Genomic DNA, 17,310 nt, shown 5'->3' on the forward strand with positions numbered 1-17,310 from the left:
TCCTGCTATTGCTTCTATTAAGATTTTTTCACAATAAAGCAATTAATTTGTATATCTTGTGATCTAAATAATGCCAATGGCTGAATGCTGACCCCTTCCATCTCCTACCAGCCCTCTGCTTCCAGGGCTCTTTCTGCCTGGGGGCGGGATGGGCAGCCTGCTCAAGGTTGCAGTGTCCATTGAGGAGAAGAAGCAAGGGGGGTGTTGTAGGATCGCCTACACACACTACCACCCCAAAGAGGCCAAAGACATGAACCACACACAAAGTCTCTGCCATCACAACTGCTTTATTAGGAAGAGCCATCATCTCAAAAGAAGAGCCCCCGCATTCGCCGGCCAATGCCCTGGCGGTCATATAGAATGTTAAACTTGTTCACAAACTGGTTCATGGTGTTGCAGGTCTTGGTGATGGTGCCAAGGTATGTCATGAGGCCCACGTCATTGCATTGCTGAGAGGGAGACAAAAGGAGGCCGGCTGATCACAGAGGGGACATCCCAGGTAAGGGCAGCTACTGTGGCATGTGCCCTGTACAGCTCTTGGAAGCACTTCTTCCTCCCACCTTCCCATGCACCAGAGCTCTTCTCCAGCTGCCCTCAGATCAGGCTGTTGCAAGCAAAAGAACAGCTTTGCCATAATCGTAGCATTGGAAGAGACATTGAGGATCATCTAGTCCAACCCCTTGCAATGCCAGGTGCATTTCCAACCTTTTGCTTTTGTGGAGGTCTCTCAGATTCAAGAACCCCCCAGGCCAGAGGAAAGCACTTTAGCCAGGGGAAGTAGAAGCAAATTACAACATTCCTGCTCCATCCCTACCCCCCATTAACAAGGGATTCCTCTCCCTCACTCCAGTTTGACATGTACAGTGGTACCCCGCAAGACGAATGCCTCGCACAACAAAAAACTCGTAAAATGAAAGGGTTTTGCAAGTTTTTAGTTGACTCGCGAGATGAATTCGTCTATGGCTGTTTTTCACAAGACGAATTTGTCTGGCGAGGTACCACTGTAAGCCGGCACCGTACCGTGCCGCGCCGCGTTTTAAAGCTGCAGCGAGCGAACAGCAGTGCTGCTGTTTGCCCGCTGCAGCCTTAAAACATGACGCGGCGCGGTCCGGTGCTGGTCGGAAGGGGTGTCGGCCGATCGCGCCCGCCATCTTGGGTGGACATGCGCAGTCGAACCAAGATGGCGGACGCGTTCGGACGGCACCCCTTCCGACCAGAGCCAAAAGGTAAGACTTTACAGCTATGGCGCCGCGCCGCATTTTAAAGCTGCAGCGCTGCTGTTTGCTCGCTGCAGCCTTAAAGCGCAGCTCCGGTGCCGGTTGGAAGGGGCGCCGGCCGATTGTGCCCACCAAGATGGCGGGCGCGATCGGCCGGCACCCCGGACTTTTTTCCCATAGGAACGCATTAATTAAATTTTAATGCGTTCCTATGGGAAACGGTGCCTCGCAAGACAAAATTTCCGCAAGACGAAAAGTCTTGCGGAACGAATCAATTTCGTCTTGTGAGGCACCACTGTATTCCCACACTCAGCAAGAAGCAGACAAGTTTCCCTTGCCAGGACACTCACATCATAGAAATCTGTTTTGAACTTGTCAGTGCTCAGCACAGGCAGGCAGTGGCAAAGAGCATAGGCCTCGCGCAAGATCTCGTGGTTGAAGGGCACCTCCCCTGGTGAGGGTGGGAAAAGAAGCAACAAGTTAGAGAGGAGGCTGAGGTGCTTCCCACCTGCAGAACACTGCTGCTTCACCCACAGCCCTCACCTGCTTCCGAGGCTTTAACATACTCCAAGATGAGCTTGACACGGCTGTGAAGCATCTTTATGGCACTGTGCTGGGCAATGAGATGCTCGGCCACTACAGTGACAAGTGGGGGGGGGAGAGTCAGGGGGGAGAAAACTGAAAACTACCCTAACATCTGTCTCCCCTGAGGCATGAAGCAGGGCAGGGACAGCTTCCACCATCCTCTCATGGGAGACCTTGCAGCTCCAGCCCAAAGTTAGCACTAACTGCCTAACAGCCCCACTGCCCGTTGCCCTCCCTTGCCTGTGGAGTTCTCGCCGCTGCCTGTCGCTGTCATCCGTGCCACATGATCAACCCCAATGCGCTCAGCCTCCTCTGTGGCCAGAGTGTACATCAGTTCAGCAAACAGCATTGTAGCCTTGATAAGAAAGGGGGAAAGAGACAATAAGCCCGCAGATAAGCCTCTCCCATTGCGCAGGCAGCAAGCAGGGCTCCCTCCAAAGGTGGCCAGCTTTCCTTCCTTGGAGATTTTGAAGCAGAGATTGGATGGCAAAGGATCCTTTAGCTGTGACTCCTGCACTGGGGATTTCTCCTCCCGTACAGGAAAGATTGCCCGCTTTACCCAAGTCCTTGCAATACACGCCTTTCTAAAAAGAATGAGATGGCGCAAGAGTGGTGGGTATTACCTCTCCATTGATGATGTCAATCACCGACTCAAAGACACTGACAGGCAGCTGAGGGAGAGAGAGAGAGAGAGAGAGAGAGAGTGCACAGCAGCTCACTCAGATGTCCCTTGGTGCAGCTGTTTGAGGTTTCAGTCATGGAAGGGAAGAAGAGCAGGTACTCACATCCGTGTGTTTCGTCATTGGGTTTAGCTTGAGGAAGAGGGGGCTCTCGATGATCTCACACACCTGAGGAAAAAATGAAGGTGCTATCAGGAGCGGCAGAAGTCCGGGCCTCTTCCCTTGGCAATGTGAAACTGGAGGGCTGCTCAGAGGCCTCTGCCCACCCGTCCCACAGCCAGTAGGCAGCAAAGAGGATGGGGGCAGGGCTCACCTGCTTGTGGACATGGATGTCAGACTGGTCTGGGGGGCCGCCTGTTGTGTACCAGCCTAGGAACTCCAAATCTTTGAAGACTTGTTTAACTGCAGGACAGCGGAAGAAAAACAGCTATCACAACACATAGTGACAATGGTCAACTACGATGGCTGCAAGAAGGCATTAAAATAAATAAATAAATTCCGGTAGCACCTTAGAGACCAACTAAGTTTGTTCTTGGTATGAGCTTTTGTGTACATGCACACTTCTTCAGATACATTGAAACAGAAGTCACCAGACCCTTATATATAGTGAGAATCCAATGTCTCTATTCAGACCAGGTCTCTCCATGGTTTTAAGTTTGGTAATGAGTTGCAATTCAGCAACTTCTCTTCCCAGTATATTTCTGAAATTACTTTTTAATAAGACAGCTACCAAACTTAAAACCATGGAGAGACCTGGTCTGAATAGAGACATTGGATTCTTATCTCATTATACATGACAAAACTATTTTTAACCTTCTCACCCCTTGCTTTTAGCCATTCCCACCACCCTTCTGAGTCATACCCCTCCCCACCCTCTCACTATATATAAGGGTCTAGTGACTTCTGTTTCAGTGTATCTGAAGAAGTGTGCATGCACACAAAAGCTCATACCAAGAACAAACTTAGTTGGCCTCTAAGGTGCTACTGGAAGGAATTTTGTTTGTTTGTTTGTTTGTTTTGACTACAGCAGACCAACACGGCTACCTACCTGTAACTGGCATTAAACTAAGTTATGGAGGAGGATAATAATAATAATAATAATAATTTATTTATACCCCGCCCATCTGGCCGGGTCTCCCCAGCCACTCTGGGCGGCCTCCAACAAATACCAAAATACATTACAGAGTCACAAATTAAAAACTTCCCTAAACAGGGCTGCCTTTAGGTGTTTTCTGAATGTCAGGTAGTTGTTTATTCCCTTGACTTCTGATGGGAGGGCGTTCCACAGGGCGGGCGCCACTACTGAGAAGGCCCTCTGCCTGGTTCCCTGTAGTTTTGCTTCTCGCAGTGAGGGAACCGACAGAAGGCCCTCGGCGCTGGATCTCAGTGTCCGGGCTGAATGATGGGGGTGGAGACGCTCCTTCAGGTATACAGGACCGAGGCCGTTTAGGGCTTTAAAGGTCAACACCAACACTTTGAATTGTGCTCGGAAACGTACTGGGAGCCAATGCAGATCTCTCAGGACCTGTGTTATGTGGTCCCGGCGGCCACTCCCAGTCACCAGTCTAGCTGCCGCATTCTGGATTAATTGCAGTTTCCGGGTCACCTTCAAAGGTAGCCCCACGTAGAGCGCATTGCAGTAGTCCAAGCGGGAGATAACCAGAGCATGCACCACTCTGGCAAGACAGTCTGCGGGCAGGTAGGGTCTCAGCCTGCGTACCAGATGGAGCTGGTAGATAGCCGCCCTGGACACAGAATTAACCTGTGCTTCCATGGACAGCTGTGAGTCCAAAATGACTCCCAGGCTGCGCACCTGGTCCTTCAGGGGCACAGTTACCCCATTCAGGACCAGGGAGTCCCCCACACCCGCCCGCCTCCTGTCCCCCAAAAACAGTACTTCTGTCTTGTCAGGATTCAACCTCAATCTGTTAGCCGCCATCCATGCTCCAACAGCCTCCAGGCACTCACACAGGACCTTCACCGCCTTCACTGGTTCTGATTTAAAAGAGAGGTAGAGCTGGGAGGATAAGACTATTGCTTGTGAATATGACGACGGATCTATTACCTTTGCTATTGGAGGCAGGATTCTTCTGAGTACCATTTGCCAGGAATCACCCCGGGGGGGGGAGGGGTGCAGCTGCACCGGGGTCCTTCTTGCCAGCACCCAAGGGGGTGTGCCTCTGGTTTACCACTGTGGAGAAAGAGTGCTGGGCTCTGTGGGCCCCTTGGCCCCCTGCTACCAGCCTGGCTGCTCTGAGAGGCCCTCTTTGGCTCATGCCTGTCCTGTGAGTTGCCTCCACCAGCCCCCCTCCTCTTCCTGGCAGGCCCAGTTGCCGACTCACACTGTTCCTCCTTGGTATAGTAATACTCCTTGTCGATGACCACGTTCTCCCCCACCGTGTGCGAGAGCAGCTCGAAGGAGTTCATCACCTCGATGTTGCGCCCCTCCTGGCGGCCGATCAGGGCCCCGATTACTGCGGGGGGGGAGAGGGGGAGTCAGGGCGCCTCCTCCCAACAGCTCCAGCGAGGGTGGCTTGTGCTCCAGGAAGACGCGAGTTCGAGTCTTGCCACAGATTGTGGGGGGCACCTCTCTCCGCTCCCTTCCCGGGCGGGCGGCCTGGGGCTGCAGAAGATACATTCGCGTGCCCCCCCCCCGCGCCCGCCGGGCTCTGTCCCTTCGCTCCCGGGTCCCGCGGGTGGCCGCCCCTTCCCGGCTCGCAAGCAGAAGCCCACCGGGTGCAGCTCCCCTCCTCCTCCCCCCGCTCACCTTGGACGGGGCGCCCCTCCTGCGAGCGCATCCGGATCCAGTGGTCGCTGATGTTGAGGATGACGAGCGGGTGCAGCGCCACCGACACGCTCCCAGTCACGCCCGACGCCATCACCGCCGGCGCCGCTGCGGAGACCGAGGGAGCCGTGAGGACGGAGGGAGGCCCCGAGGGCGCCGCCGCCGCTCTTTCCCGCCGCCCCAGCCAGGCCCCCGCCCGCCCGTTCGCCGCCTCCCGGGCTTACCCGCCGCGTCCACCTCCATTCCGGCCCCGTTGCTGCTCCCGGCCGGGCAAGAACCGCCGCCGCTGGGAGCAGCCGCCATCTTGGCCGCGTATGTCCCGTCGCGCTCTCCGTAGAGAAATCTCCCCGTTGGACGAAGGGCGCATGAGCGTTGAGAGTGAGGCCAAAGAGATACGAAGGATGTAGAGGGATCCCGAGTTGGAACTTCCGGGCTCTTCTCAAAGCGGCTCGGCTTCTTCTTTCCTTCCACGAGGCGGGCGAGGCGACTGCGCAGCTGCGGGGGGGGGGCGGGGAGTAGGAAAGGCCCTTACGGGTCCCGGGTGCCGGCTGCCCTTGCTGCGGGTGGCGCAGGAGGAGCAGCTGCCGTCCCCAACACCCGCTGAGATTTTCATTTCTCGACCGCCTAGAAAGACACTTATGTTATGCCCTCCCCCCCCCGCCGGGATCCCTTTCCTGGAGTCCCACTGGCAGCGGGGTGTGGGCGGCGGGGCTGGAGCTGGAGCTGCGCGCAGCCCGCCCCCCCCCCCCACTCCCCAAGTAATAATTCCACATCTGAAATACCGTGACCAGCTCTGGACGCCACAGTTTAAAAAGGATATTGACAAGCCAGAAGGTCTGCAGAAGAGGGCAACCAAGATGATCAAAGGTCTGGGAAACCAAGCCTTATGAGGAATAGTTGAAGGAGCTGGGGATGTTTAGCCTGGAAAAGAGGAGACTGAGAGGAGATACGAGAGCAATCTTCAAATACCTCAAGGGCTGGAAAGAGGGAGCAAGCTTATTTGCTGCTGCTCTGGAGGGCAGGACTCGAACCCATCCCTTCTAGTTATAAGAAAGAGATTCAGACTCAGCATCAGGAATAGCTTTCTGACAATAGGAGCTGTTCGACAGTGGAACGGTCTCCCTCGGGAGGTGGTGAACTCTCCTTCCTTGGAGGTTTTTAAACAGATGGCTATCTCTGGTGAATGCTTTAGTAAATATTCTTGCATTGCAGGGGGTGGACTAGATGACCCTTGGGTGTCCCTTCCAACTCGACAATTCTGAGTCTAACCTGTGCTCTGTGTTTCTATGGATGTTCCAAGCTGCAGTCCTGTAGGTGCCAGGCAAAACCTAGTCCGGCATTCTAACCACTACAAAATCTTGGCTTTTTAAGCAGGCATTTAAGCTTCAGTGTTAGGTTCAGTACTACTGTACTTTTCGATTTCATTTCCTCTCCGCTGCTTTCTTCTCTCGCTCTCTGTACCCATACACGCACTTAGGTAGCCTATGTGCACAAAGCGAACAAATATTCCTGCAAACTGGATCACCGTTCAAGCACCTGATAAAGTGGAATATAATCCACGAAAGTTTCTGTCGCAAGACAGTGGCAAATCCTCGTGTCGGGGCGCCCCAGGACTCCTTTCTTTTTATGTGGGAGGCAGGATGGGGAACCTCTGCCTCTCCAAGTTCCCTCTTTCTCGACAGCTGCGTCTGCTCTGGCGAGCGGGAAGAGGGGGCTGCCCCAGCCCGACTTAAACCTCAGTTTCTCCTCCTGGCCGCACGGAAAGGGGATTTCGCCCTCCAGGGCCAGCTCAGCAGGCGGGGAGGGAGCTGATTCAGCGAGGTTGGAGGGAGGCGCCCGCGCTGCTTTCCCTGCCTCCTCTGGTGTCGGCAGCTGCTTTTGGGCGCGCCGGTCTCAGCAAACAGCGCCTTGCGCAACCCGGGCATTCCCGGCTCAAGAGCGGCCGTGGGGAGCGGCCTCTGCCCTGTGTTGCCACGGAGCGCCCAGAGTGGAGGGTAGGGAGGCGCCTTCAGCATTCACAAGTGCAGACGAGCTCACGTGTTTATGGGGAGAGCAGGTGCCTGGGAGCACCTCTCTCTTTTAGGAATCATACAACTGTAGAGTTGAAAGGGATCCTGAGGGTCATCTAAACACATCAGTCATAAGGACATCAGAAGAGGCCGGCTGCTGCATCAGGCCAAAAGGCCCATCTAGCCCAGCATTCGGTTCTCCTCCCATCCAGAGGCCCGCATGGAAAGCCCGCAAGCAAGACCCGAGTGCACCAGCCACTCGCCCCAATCTGGATCCCCAGCAACTAGGGTTCAGAAGCATTGCTTATAATAGCCTTAGCCTCCATGATTTTCTCTAACATTCTTTTAAAACCAACCAAATCGGTGCCTATTTCTGACTTTTGGGGGAGCGAGTTCCATAGCTTGACTTTGCGCTGCGTGAAGAAGGACTTTAGATTATTTGTCCCGAATCTCCCAACAATCAGCTTCATTGGACGGATGCCCCTGTATTCCAGGGTCACGAAAGAGGGAGAAAAACTTTCCTCTTTCCACTTTCTCCATGCATGGGCTTAGCCAAGGGGAGCCCCCTCCCCATCCTCAAATATTATTGAAAAGTATTAACCGAGGTTCTCCCCCGCCCCCAGCAGAAGCCTGGTCCCCCTATCAAAAGCCTGGCTACGCCCATGTCTCCATTCCATGCATAATTTTATAAACTTTTATCCTGTCGCCTCTTACTTGAATGTTCTTTAAACTAAAAGAAAAAATCCCTATGAGGAGCTGGCGAAACTAACAGCAAAAATAAGAAACCAACATGAGGGACTAGTCATGGAAACATCTGAAAAAATAAGCAGAGCAGGATTTGAAATATGAGCAGCGATGGACGATTGAAGAAGAGTTTGGATTTGATATCCCGCTTTTCACTACCCGAAGGAGTCTCAAAGCGGCTAACATTCTCCTTTCCCTTCCTCCCCCACAACAAACACTCTGTGAGGTGAGTGGGGCTGAGAGACTTCAGAGAAGTGTGACTAGCCCAAGGTCACCCAGCAGCTGCATGTGGAGGAGCGGAGACGCGAACCCGGTTCACCAGATTACGTGTCTATCACTCTTAACCACTACACCACACTGGCTCTCAAAGCAGAATAAGTTTGATAATATATGAAATAAAGGAATATGTTTTTGCTGAATTTTTATTAGAATGCGTTATGTAAATGGGATGGGATTAAGAACAGCATGGAGGGAACGGTGGGAAGTCAAAGTTTAAAGAGAAATGTGAAACAAATTTGGAATCTGGAATATATGTATATTGTATAAAGTTTAATTTAAAAAACTGACTTCAAAAAACTAAAAAGTCCCAAACGCTGCAACCTTTCATCATAGGGAAGCCTCTTCTTCCTCTTTATCATTTTGGTGTCCCTTTTCTGACCCTTTTCCAACTATGCAATACAATATCCTTTCTGCGGTAAGTCGACCAGCACTGCACACAGCATTCCAGAAGCGGTGGCACCATAGATTGGTACAAGGACATGATAGCAGCAGTTTTATTTTCACTAAGTTCTTCACCTTCCAGAGACATACAAACACAATATAAACCGCAGAATCAATGGCAGCTGTGGGGCTTCTCCCCCCCATGCAGACTGGCGAGAGACGCGGCTTGTGGTTTACCCCAGCCGGAGACGCCGGAGGGCGGGGGGAGGAAGTGGGTCCGAGGCGAACCTTCCCGGAATGTGCCTGGAGGGGTTGAGGTTGCGCAAGGGGGCCTAGAGTTGCCGGGCAGTAGCAGCAGCAGCAGCAGCCGCAGGGCAGGCAGGCGAACAGAGACCCACATGGAGGTCCTGGAGGTAGGAGGGAGTAGGACTGGGGGCGCCGGTTGCTTGGCTGTGAGCCAAGGTGAGACAGGGAGACGGCGGCAGGACTCGTTTGGCTCCGACGGCAGGACTCCTAGGTCCCGTGGGGAGGAAGGAGTCAACTCTGCTCCTGGGGCTTGGGGGAGGGCGGCGGAGACGGCTTTCTAGAAAGCGAGAAGCTCCGGGAGAGTCATCAGTACCCTGGACAGCCGGGAGTGGGGAAGAAAGGTACTCCCTCCCCTTCGACGGCCAGCGCTCCCTCCCACCTGCCCACCTACTTCTCTCGCCCCCTCCCCGCTTCCTTTCCAAGGGGCTCAGCCAGTAGCTCCAGGGAGGAAAAGCTCCATCAGCCTCCGCAGAGGGACTGCCTGTGAGCCCCGAGAGAGAGAGAGAGATGGGGGGCAGAGGGGCAGCTGCCCCCTCCCAGAAGCAAAAAAAATAAATAAAATTTAAATGGTTATCGGCAGCCTAAAGAGGGAAAAAAGCTATCCTCCTTAAGCTCAACTACTGGTCTTTCTCCCCCTCCCAAAATCTAAATAACAATTGAGCTCTTGCGCCGACATTGTGTGTGTGTGTGTGTGTGTGTGTGTGTTGCGCCAGCTGATCATTGCAAGGGAGCTTTGGAAACTGAGTTCCCTTGCATGGTGAGTAGTTCCTTTGGAGGGCTGAGGATCCTGGGAAACCGAGTTTTTCAGCCATTTGCGGCTTTCTGTTTGGGGGGGGGGTTCTGTTTTTTGAAGCTGTTTTTGTTTGCTGTTTACATAATGTGGTCAGTAATCAAATAATTCAGGATTTAGTGTGCTCTTGCTAAAGTTTCTACTGCTTAGAAAATTAATTAAAAGGAATAAATATTTTTTTTAGATAATCATTGAGCATTTTTTGTTATCAAAGAGGGTAATTGAGCCATTGGTGCTTCAGCTTGTCCCAGGTTCCTTTTGTGGGGCAGGTTCCAGCCTCCATTGGGGGTGGCATTGTTTTGCAGCAAGGTTTGATTTCTAGGTGGTTTGCCTGTGCAGTTGCAGGGGAATACAGATTTTGTTTTAAGTTCAGTTCTGAGGTTTGCTACTGCATTTGCTTTTAGCTTTTTTGTTTACTTTGGAGGTAGTGTGGTGTGGGTACAGTTGTTTGGGCGCCATATGTGAAATCGAAGGCCTAGCACACATCAACTGGCTCCTCAGATCTGTGTAAACTAGTTAGCTGAGTTGGTTTCTCTTGTCTGGGTGTTTTGTACCACAAAGGTTGTCACACTTTACAAAGCAGGCAGTCTTCTGTCTTGCTGAGTTAGTTTTTAAATCAATTATTTCAGAAGGTCTAGTCCCTAAAAAAAGCTCAACAACTAATAACGAAACAAACCCCTAAAAAATGGGGCATTCCTCATACCCAAAAAAGGTCAACAACTTTGAACTGAACCCCCAAAAATGGGGGTAGATCACTGCCAGATTTTAATTCTGAAAGTAGATCACAGTCTCTTGGGAGTTGGCCACCCCTGGTATAAGACATGTAACTAGAATAAAAATTTAAAAAAAAAAATCAAGCAAATAATTGTAATAACTACCGTAATAAAGCACTGCTATAATTATATATAATTTTCCTAAATTTTGGTTTCATTCGCCTTTCCGTGCTGAAATGTCACAACCTGAACAACCATGGCTTGCCCCCCCTAGTTTTGATCCCGGGTACGCCCCTGGGGAGAGAGAGAGAGAGAGAGAGAGAGAGAGAGAGAGAGAGAGCGTCCTCTGCAGGAAGAAGACCACAGCCTCCCCGTCCCCGCAGTCTCAACTGAGCGAAATGCGGAGATGTCAGGATTTGAGGCTTCCTTTTAGTAAGGACGCGGGTGGCGCTTTGAGTTAAACCACAGAGCCTCTTGGGCTTGCCAATCAGAAGGTCTGCGGTTCGAATCCCTGCGACAGGGTGAGCTCCCATTGCTTGGTCCCTGCACCTGCCAACCTAGCAGTTTGAAAGCACAAGTGGAAGTAGATAAATAGGTACCACTCCAGCGGAAAGGTAAACTGCGGTCAGTGTGTTGCTCTGGTTTGTCAGAAGCGGCTTAGTCATGCTGGTCACATGACAAGGAAGCTGTACCCCCGCTCCCTCAGCCAGTAAAGCGAGATGAGCGTCCTCCGTGACTGGACCTAATGGTCAGGGGTCCCTTTACCTTTACCTAGGGGCAGAGCATGGGGGTGGGGGCGGGCTGCCCCGGTACCGCCCTGGGGGAGTGACACAGGGCGGCGCACCGCCCCACGATCGGTGCCTCTGGCGCACTGCAAGTTTTAAGGCTGCAGCGCGTGAACAGCAGCACAGCGTCTAGGGGGCGCCGCCGTGCCCCCGCTTTGCCGCCCCTGCCTTTACCTTAAGTAGGGACAATCTAGGATAGAAGAGCCACCAACCAGATACCCCAAAAGAAAACCTGCAAGCCAGACTCAGGCACAAGAGCATTCTCCTCTCTTGCGTTTTCTGGGAACTGGTATTCTGAAGCATTATTGCCTCAAGCTATTTAGGTAGAGCAAAGCCATCATGGCCAAGCAGCCATTGAAAGAGCATCTCCAAGCACCGCAGAATCCTAAGAAAGGGGTTCAGGTTAAAAGGGAGAGTCAAGATTGTCAAATATTTCGAAAGTGCTTGGAAGTTATCTTAAATGGGAAGGGGGATAAAATAAACAAAGAGCCATTTAAAGGAGGAAAAAGTAGGTTTGTAGCAGGCAAAGTTTCAGGGCACCATCACCCCAGTGCACTACAAAAACAAAAGGAAAGAGCACTCTCTGTCCGCTCCCCGCCTTTTTCTTTCTTTTTCTCCTTTGCGTCCATCTCTGTGGAAAACCCAGGAGGCCCGAGACAGCTGAAGGTTTTTCCAGCACAGATGATTGACGGGTACATTAGACAGAGAGGGGACAACACCCCCTAAGAGAGGAAGAAACACGCAGTAGCTGTGGGAACGTTTACATAATATAATATAGTTGTTGTTGTTGTTGTTCAGTCGTGTCCGACTCTTCGTGACCCCATGGACCAGAGCACGCCAGGCACCCCTATCCTCCACTGCCTCCCGCATTATAATATAATAAATATAATATAATATAATATAATATAATATAATATAATATAATATAATATAATATAATATAGTAGCAGAGTTAAACGTTCTTTATTTAAACCTGCACAGCGGCAAACGGCTGCTGCCTCGTTTGAGTCTTTGCTCCTTTTCTTGATTGTCAATCCCTTTATCCCTCTCAAAATAAAGATACACATGAATCTGATTAATAACTGAAATAAAGTAATTTACTTGGCAGGGGGTTGGACTGGATGGCCCTTGTGGTCTCTTCCAACTCGATGATTCTATGATACTGACAGATTCATTCATGTACATATTTACATGACACAAAGTGGCAGTTGGTCCTCCCTTAGAATGTTGGACTTGACTGATATCCCACAGTAGCTGAGGAACAAGCATCCCGAACAATGCGTGTTTGGCCTTTTAAATGTGTTGTGGGAGTGAGAGATGCTTGGTTTGTTTTTGTTCTAATTTTTATTATGTATTTTGTGTTTTTTATGTTGAATTTTTATTTTGTGAACCGCCCTGAGCAATACGGATGAAGGGCAAATAAATAAATAAATAAATAAATAAATAAATAGCGGTTTTCTTTCATTTTTTCCCAGCGGCCGCCGAAGAATCTCTCAGTGCCGCTCTCTGGTGGCTCCGCGTGGAACAGCAGCAACAGCACCTCCGGCTGCTTGGAGAGCGCCGACTTCCAGTACCTGCTCTTCCCCGTGGTCTACAGCCTGGTCTTTGCCTTGGGCCTGGCGGGGAACCTCTTCGTCCTAGGCTACTTCTTCCGCACCAAGTCCGCCACGGAGCCCGCCAACATCTTTTTAGTGAACCTGGCCGCCATCGATCTGCTCTTCGTGCTAACGCTGCCCTTCCGTATTGCCTACCACGCGATGCGCAATGACTGGGTCTTCGGCGAGGCGCTGTGCAAGGTCACCGGCTCCCTCTTCTTCGCCAACCTGTACGGCAGCTCCCTCTTCCTGGCCTGCATCTGCCTGGAGCGCTACGTGGCCGTCGTGCACCCGCTGCGCCACCTCCGGCTCCGGCAGTTGCGCTACCGGGTGGCGGCCGCCGTCGGGGTGTGGGCGGTGCTAGTCGCCGCCATCCTGTACCTGGCGCTCCGCGGCCCGCTGACCAGCCGCTTCCCCGACGGCCGCACCGCTTGCTTGGAGAATTTCTCCTCGAGCTCCTGGCGGGGGCGAATCTCCTCCGTCAGTCTCTTCGCCGCTGCCGTGGGCTTCCTGCTGCCGCTCTTCCTCATCGGCGTCTGCTACCCGCTCATTGCCTGGCGGCTGCTGGCCACTCCAGGGATGCAGCCTGGCTCACGAGCGGCGCGGCGCAAGGCGCTGCGCACGGTGCTGGTGGTGCTGGGCGTCTTCCTGGTCTGCTTCGCGCCGTATCACCTGGTGCAAGTGGTGCACACGTTGGGTCGCGCCGGCGTGCTGGGCGGCTGCCCGCTCATTCGCGCCACCTACGTGGCCCGCCGGCTCACCATGGCCCTCACCAGCCTCAATGCCTGCCTTGACCCGCTCGTCTACTACTTCGCCGCCGAGCGCTTTGCCTGGCAGCCCGGTTGGTGGAAATGCTGCTGCCGCCGGCTAGAAACCGCCCAGCCGTCCCTGCTGAGACTCCGCGGGTTTGTGGCCAGTAAGCAGGGGTCCTCCTCGGGGGGAGAAAGCTGCGCTCCCGGCACGGCGCAGTGAGCTCTCCAGCAGATCGTTGATCGTCGGAGGTGCGCGCGCGCGCCTCTCTTCGGGCATTAATTTCTGGCTGTTCCTCAGCCTTAGACAAACATCCCATTTCTGACAAGCGTCCAGAATATTGAGGACCAGTTAAACTGCCCTGGAGGCGGTCACTTCGCCCTCTTCATTTACACACCCACAGTCCGTTCGTCGCTAGCACCGTGTAAGAGATGGGAATGTGAAAGGCAGAGAGAGAGAGAGAGAGAGAGAGAGGGGAGAGACTTCCCTTCCCTTAAAGGGGTTTCTAGAGTTGCTGCTGCGGGTGTTGGGGCTTCTTACTCCCTGCTTTCTACACACCCATTAGAGCAAAGGTAGGGAGGGCCTTCCACACCCAGGCAGAAGAAGGGGAAGAGAGCATCTTTTGCACGCAGAGGGGCCCAGCTTCAATTCCTGAAGTCTCCAAGAAGGGCTGAGACTGTAGGCTGAAATCTGGAGTGCTGTGCCCAGTCAGTGCAGACAGCAATGAGCTAGATGGTCTGTCTCAAAATAAGGCAACCTTCTATCCTGCTAATGGATCGAAAAAAGGAGGAGTGTTGTATGGGCCTATGTACCCCTTTGCCTCACACCTTCCTCAGCATCTGATGTGACCATTCTGTGCACACACACACACACACACACACACACATACAAATATTATGTCTGAATGGCCAAGTTTGCCAGGGAACCTCCCAGCAGCCCTCATTGCCACTTAGCTGTGAGTGCAGGGGTAATAAGTGGAAAAGAGAGCCTCATCTTGGCCAGCAAAGTGGGCGGGTGCTTCTAGGGACCAGTGTTAGTGTCAGAGTAATGCAGTTCAGGCAAAACACAGTATTCACATATTGCAAAGAAGATGGGGAGAGGGTTACTTACAACATACAATATAGGTTGCTATATTGCTCCTGCCCAAATCTCTATTTTTATTCTAGAGCCTTTCCATCACAATACCAAAACAACAACTAGGTAAACAGCAAAAGATGTTAAATAACTTTATTTTGCCGGGGGGGGGGGCAGAGTAAGTGGCAACACATTCTACTGAGAATGGAACAGGTCGGTCTGGGAATCCCAAACCTGAAACAGTATTACAAGGCATTTTGGTTGAGACATGTTACACAGATCATTAGATGTGTAGGAGTTAAGTAAGATCAGTGGGCATGCTGTGAGTTGAGGGGAACAGTTTGTCAGTTTAGTAAGACAGTCAGTGTGAGAGCTTTAGCTGGTCAGACAGTGTGTGAGAGTCTGAGTTAAGAACCTAGACAGTTTGGTTGGGAACTGGGAGGTGGTTAGTTTGATAGGAAGGTATAGGACGGTATAGGAACTAAGTTAAGATACTGACAGGATATTAAACCATAAGCTTGTTACTGTTTGAAAAATAAACTTGTTCTTTTTGGTTCAATTTTAGAAACCTGACTGGACTCAGTGATTTACCAGGGAGTACCTGGTTGGTGGCAGCAGGAAAGAGGGACTGTGGTGGCACAGGGATCAATAGACCATTAAACATCTGGGGACCCTGTGTGAATGCCATAATACCCTTCCCTAAACAGGGCTGCCTTCAGATGTCTTTTTAAAATAGGATAGCTGCTTATTTCCTTGACATCTGATAGGAGGGCATTCCACAAGGCAGGGGTGCCACTACCGAGAAGGCCCTCTGTCTGGTTCCCTGTAACCTCACTTCTCGCAATGAGGGAACCACCAGAAGGCCCTTGGTGCTGGATCTCAGTGTCTGGGCTGAACGATGGGGGTGAATACTGTTACGGAAAATCCAAGTCTGAGACTACTTGGCCACCTGGCTCATCGTGCAAGAGCCTACGTACTTTGCGGAGCAAAAGAAGGAGTCCAGCCACCAACGGAGCAAAGTAAAACACGAAGTTTATTGTGCAACAAGGTTCAAGTAAAAACTGAACAGTGAGAACAGGGATACAGGGGTTTTTAAAACTTCCTTCCATGTCCCAAGATACAGTTCGGAAAGCATCATGACTACATCACTACTACATCAGCAAAACGTCAGAAAAGGGGTGGTAAAGGGATGGTTCATACATAATTAACATAGGGGGAAACAAGATTAACATAAGGTAATGACTCTGGGCAACATGTGAATTTGGAGAAGACCATCTTGAGCACCTACTGGGAAGGGAACAATGGAATCCTAGTCTGCATAGTCTGTCAAATAGGAAAACCGGGAGGAAACATTTGCCCAGTGATTTTCAGCATTATCTGCAGATTGCCCACTGGGGTGCTTCCAAATGAGTACGTGTGTGTACGTGTCTCTACGCTTGAGAGATCATGGCGGCTACTGATTTACCCAAAAGCCCGTGCTCTCCAGAGCAAAATGACACCAGAATGGAGAAAAACCATGAAAGTATGGATTTAATATGAATTTCCTAAGATCTGAGGCTTTTACAGCAACGGTCAATTCGGTAGCGGTCTCTAGGCTGCCAAATTTAACAATTTTTAAGTGTTTAGTTTCAGTTCTATTGTAAAATGTTGCAACCTTGATCGGATTATATAGATACAGAGTTTTGACTTCTGGTGTGAGCGCCATGCTGAGCAGTTGGGAACTGTCTCGGCTCTGAGACAGCTCCAGTTTCCTCGGGGGTAGGAGCGTCCGCAACTGCTCTGCGGGCTCCGTTAAACCACGGGAAGAGCGTCCCGTGGTCCAGGGTTTCTACCAGGCTCCAAGGTGCCGACCTGTTCTCAGGCTTCCCTTGTAAAAGGGAGGCTTGAGTGAACGGGCTCCGGTACGGGGCTGAAGAAGCCGTCTCCAACCGAAGGAACGAAGTGGCGGCAACTGCCGGATTTTGAGTGCTCCGCTTTTCCTCAATTGGATCTAAAAGAAGATCTCTGTAAGTACAGAGCTTAATTTGGACCTAAAATATTGAAATTTGGTTTACAGAGAGAGAGTTAAAATGAGGAAGTCCATCTCTCTCTGACAGCGGCAAGATCAAAGTAACGTCAAATCTAGCTGTAGCTACTAAAGACTGGTTTGAAAGTTTCATGCTGATTCTAGTTACTTAAGAAACCCCTGTTTGGGGCAAGACTGAGAATTTGGATTTATTTCTTCCTATGGATTGTGAATTAAAGAGATAGAAAGTTAACCCTCTGACTAAAGGGGAAATGGCGGCTGGGATCTGGTTAGTGAAGATGGAAAAGTACTGAAACTTTATCACTTCCTGCCTACTCCTGCCTATTTAGTTCCCACGGACTCTCCAGACTCAACAATGATTCCAGTACAGGAGAAAGTACTGTTGGATTTTCAACTTTTGCAACAGAATGTCAATGATAAGTTTACTCAGATTCGAATGACTTGGAAGAAATGTTTTGATGATCTACTCAAAGAAATAGGTGGAGAGAACTATATTCCAGAGATTTTAGCTGATGAAGAAGAGACACAAGTACAAGGAAAGGAAAGGTTTCCAGGACGTGAGAGGTCGGAAGCCGGCAATTGGGACAGTAT

General features: G+C 51.3%; 2 protein-coding genes across 5 annotated transcripts; one reads left to right on the forward strand and one right to left on the reverse strand.

Annotated features, from left to right (window-relative positions):
- Positions 1-269: 269 nt before the first annotated feature.
- On the reverse strand, positions 270-5,619 carry COPS6 (COP9 signalosome subunit 6). Of its 4 annotated transcripts, none has more exons than XM_033153960.1 (10): positions 5,492-5,619; positions 5,250-5,375; positions 4,825-4,956; positions 2,796-2,884; positions 2,588-2,650; positions 2,426-2,473; positions 2,043-2,157; positions 1,761-1,853; positions 1,568-1,668; positions 270-449 (listed from the first exon to the last, which is right to left on the reverse strand). In XM_033153960.1, the coding sequence occupies exons 1-10, from the start codon at positions 5,568-5,570 to the stop codon at positions 309-311; spliced, it is 987 nt and encodes a 328-aa protein (XP_033009851.1). In that variant the 5' UTR covers positions 5,571-5,619; the 3' UTR covers positions 270-308. The 4 variants fall into 4 exon arrangements, with proteins under 4 accessions (XP_033009851.1, XP_033009853.1, XP_033009854.1 ...); XM_033153961.1 differs by lacking the exon at positions 270-449 and adding an exon at positions 774-861 and having other exon boundaries at positions 1,518-1,668; XM_033153962.1 differs by lacking the exon at positions 1,761-1,853.
- A 3,419-nt stretch (positions 5,620-9,038) lies between these two features.
- Positions 9,039-13,980, forward strand: LOC117047839 (lysophosphatidic acid receptor 6-like). Its single transcript, XM_033151065.1, has 2 exons — positions 9,039-9,093; positions 12,750-13,980. The coding sequence occupies exons 1-2, from the start codon at positions 9,079-9,081 to the stop codon at positions 13,839-13,841; spliced, it is 1,107 nt and encodes a 368-aa protein (XP_033006956.1). The 5' UTR covers positions 9,039-9,078; the 3' UTR covers positions 13,842-13,980.
- The last annotated feature ends 3,330 nt before the right edge of the window (positions 13,981-17,310 follow it).

This window comes from Lacerta agilis, chromosome 6, assembly GCF_009819535.1.
Source record: "Lacerta agilis isolate rLacAgi1 chromosome 6, rLacAgi1.pri, whole genome shotgun sequence".
NCBI lineage: Eukaryota > Metazoa > Chordata > Lepidosauria > Squamata > Lacertidae > Lacerta > Lacerta agilis.